Source organism: Capsicum annuum, chromosome 8 (assembly GCF_002878395.1).
Source record: "Capsicum annuum cultivar UCD-10X-F1 chromosome 8, UCD10Xv1.1, whole genome shotgun sequence".
Classification (NCBI taxonomy): Eukaryota; Viridiplantae; Streptophyta; class Magnoliopsida; order Solanales; family Solanaceae; genus Capsicum; species Capsicum annuum.
The window spans coordinates 168,538,878-168,541,526 of record NC_061118.1 but is presented as its reverse complement, the minus strand read 5'-3'; the positions used below and the strand labels follow the sequence as shown (position 1 = coordinate 168,541,526).

Genomic DNA, 2,649 nt, shown 5'->3' with positions numbered 1-2,649 from the left:
ATAATACCATATCATATAAGAGTATCTTTGGGTTGGTTGAACCTAAAACTGATATTAGAGCCCAGATTCGACGGGATGAATATGATGATGCGGCGGAGTGATCCAATTTCTGCGAATGAAAGTCCCATATAGGTAAGGATTGGGAAGATATGTATAAGTGTGTAAGGCGGAGTGATTCAATTTCTGTGAATAAAAGTCCCATATAGATAGCTGGTTGAAAGGATTGGAAAATGTATAAGTGTGTGAGATGGATTGATTCAATTTGTGCGAATAAAAGTCCCACATAAGCAGCTGGTTGAAAGATACGTATTAGTGTGTTAGGCGGAGTGATCCAATTTAATAAAAGTACCAGGATTGGAAAGATATGTATAAGTATGTGATCTCTTAATGTTGTGAGAATTTTTGGGAAAAAACCAATAATATCATATCATATAAGAGTATTTTTAGGCTGATTGAGCCCAATAACCAATATTAGAGCTCAGGTTCGACGGAATAAGTATGGCGATGCCGGCGGAGTGATAGAATGCGGGACTCGGTTTGCTTACCGTGTTCAAAATTGTTAGCTAAAAGAGATGTAGCTCAACATAACTCTTTTGGCATAAAGCTTGTTACGTATTCTTATGAAAAAATCTTTCTGGTCTGTTTAATTATGTCATGTAATGATTATTACCTAAAGCTTCCATGTTTTGCCTTGTAATTAAATGAACAAAATTAATTACATTATCAGACTGGGGAAATACTAGCTGAAAATCCAACGTCAATAAATTTTCATCTATCTTCAACTACTTTCTTGGCAGAACATTTATTACAATGTCCTTACACATCTGCAAGGTCCACATCCAAGACTGACCCTATAATTACTTGTACTAAATGCATGTCTAAATAGATAATCTTTTAATAATTTTAAGTTTGCAAAGTTGCTTCGATTATTTCGTTAGGCTACATGCGTGTTATGGATTATTTTCTACCAGTAGAGACATTTAATAGTTCTGTTTAAACAGGTAGGTAATGAGTAACTCTATATGGAAAAAATGTCTAAGTTTGAACTCTATACGGACTTTCATGTCTGTGTATGATGAAAAAAGTGCCTTTAAGTTCCCTGAGAATAATTGAAACCAGCAAAAGTAGGTAACAGTTTACTGAGACCAATTAAGGCCTCCATAATTGGTTGGCTGGCATGTCATGTGTTTTGCTGCATTTACCTCTGCTCGACTAACTACTTTTTCCACAACTCATTTTGTTTTTCCCATCACTTTTATGGACTAAGTTTGAGCTAAAGTTGATCCATTCACACACTTCTTCACACACATATACATATATTTTATATAATAGCATTACTTTACCGAGATTTTACAGAAATTAGCTTTCAGTATCATTTGTGAATTCTATTATCTCAGGCAAGAATGTCAAGTTATACCGTGAAAGTTGAAGAAAGCCGACCAGCTGCTGACGGAAAGCCGTCAGCAGGGCCGGTTTATAGGAACATTTATGCTAAACATGGTCTTATGGAAGTGCCTACTCGTTTTGAGTCACCTTGGGAATTCTTTAGGTAACTAAACTTGAATTTCCAGATTATCTCAGTTGATTACAATGGTTCATATTTCTTCTACTTTCATTATCGTTTTATTTTGCTGTAGTTACTGTTCGATATGCTTTGTTATGCATTTACATGCGTTACTTCTTTTATTGGATTGCTTTGATTTGTTTTTCCTTGAGCCGAGGGTCTATTGGAAACAACCTCTCAACCTTTGAGGTGGGGTAAGGTCTGCGTACACTCTCCCTGCCAAGACACCATTTTGTGGGACTACACTGGGCATGTTGTTATTGGTCCATATAGCAGGATTGAAGCTTAGTCGATTGATTGACGCAAATCTTTTATTGTTTGTGTTATAGTTAGTGGACCACACTGGCTGAAAGGAGTGTAACTTTTGTCGTCTTAAATGTTTTTTGACAATCCACACCTCATGATCTAGCATTGGAGTTTGAAGCTTCGTCGATTGATTGGCGTGAGACTTCCCAATATTTGTATTACAGATGCACATAATGGCCGAGGGACGGGAATTGTTTTCTTATATGGTTCTGGACAATCCACACCTCATGGTCCTAGCTTTCGTGATTCAGCTAGACTTATATCCATTTATTTAATGTAGTATCAGAGCGCTACATTTTTCCTTTATTGTGCTTCCCAATGTTTGCGCCCAATGTTATGTTATTCATGCATATCCTTTTTTTTTTACTTCTTTTCACATTTTATGCACATTGTAAAAGATTAAATTTTTATGCTCGCAGTGAATCAGTTAAGAAAAATCCAAAAAATCAAATGCTGGGACGCCGTCAGGTTGTCGACAAAAAGGTACATTTTCTGCAGTCAAAGCATAACAGTTAATAAACTGTTTAAAACATTATAAAGTCAACATAAAATGCAAAATATTTACAGGCAGGTCCCTACAATTGGTTGACATATGAGGAGGTTTATGACACCACAGTTAAGATTGGTTCAGCCATTCGAAGCCGTGGTGTTAATCCAGTGAGTTCTAGCCCTTGTTATCAAATTATCCTCAAAAAATACACTACGAGTTTCGAGGATAATTCACACAAGTCTGAAGTATACTTTTGTTTACTTAGGGAGACAGGTGTGGCATCTATGGT

General features: G+C 36.3%; 1 protein-coding gene across 1 annotated transcript in view; it reads left to right on the top strand.

Annotated features, from left to right (window-relative positions):
• Positions 1-1,150: 1,150 nt before the first annotated feature.
• Positions 1,151-2,649, top strand: part of LOC107840373 (probable CoA ligase CCL6) — a 7,514-nt gene continuing 6,015 nt past the window's right edge. The window contains exons 1-4 of the mRNA XM_047395651.1: positions 1,151-1,549; positions 2,290-2,353; positions 2,438-2,527; positions 2,626-2,643. Coding sequence (XP_047251607.1) covers positions 1,404-1,549; positions 2,290-2,353; positions 2,438-2,527; positions 2,626-2,643 — 318 coding nt within the window. The 5' untranslated portion in view covers positions 1,151-1,403. The remainder of the gene's footprint in view (positions 1,550-2,289; positions 2,354-2,437; positions 2,528-2,625; positions 2,644-2,649) is intronic.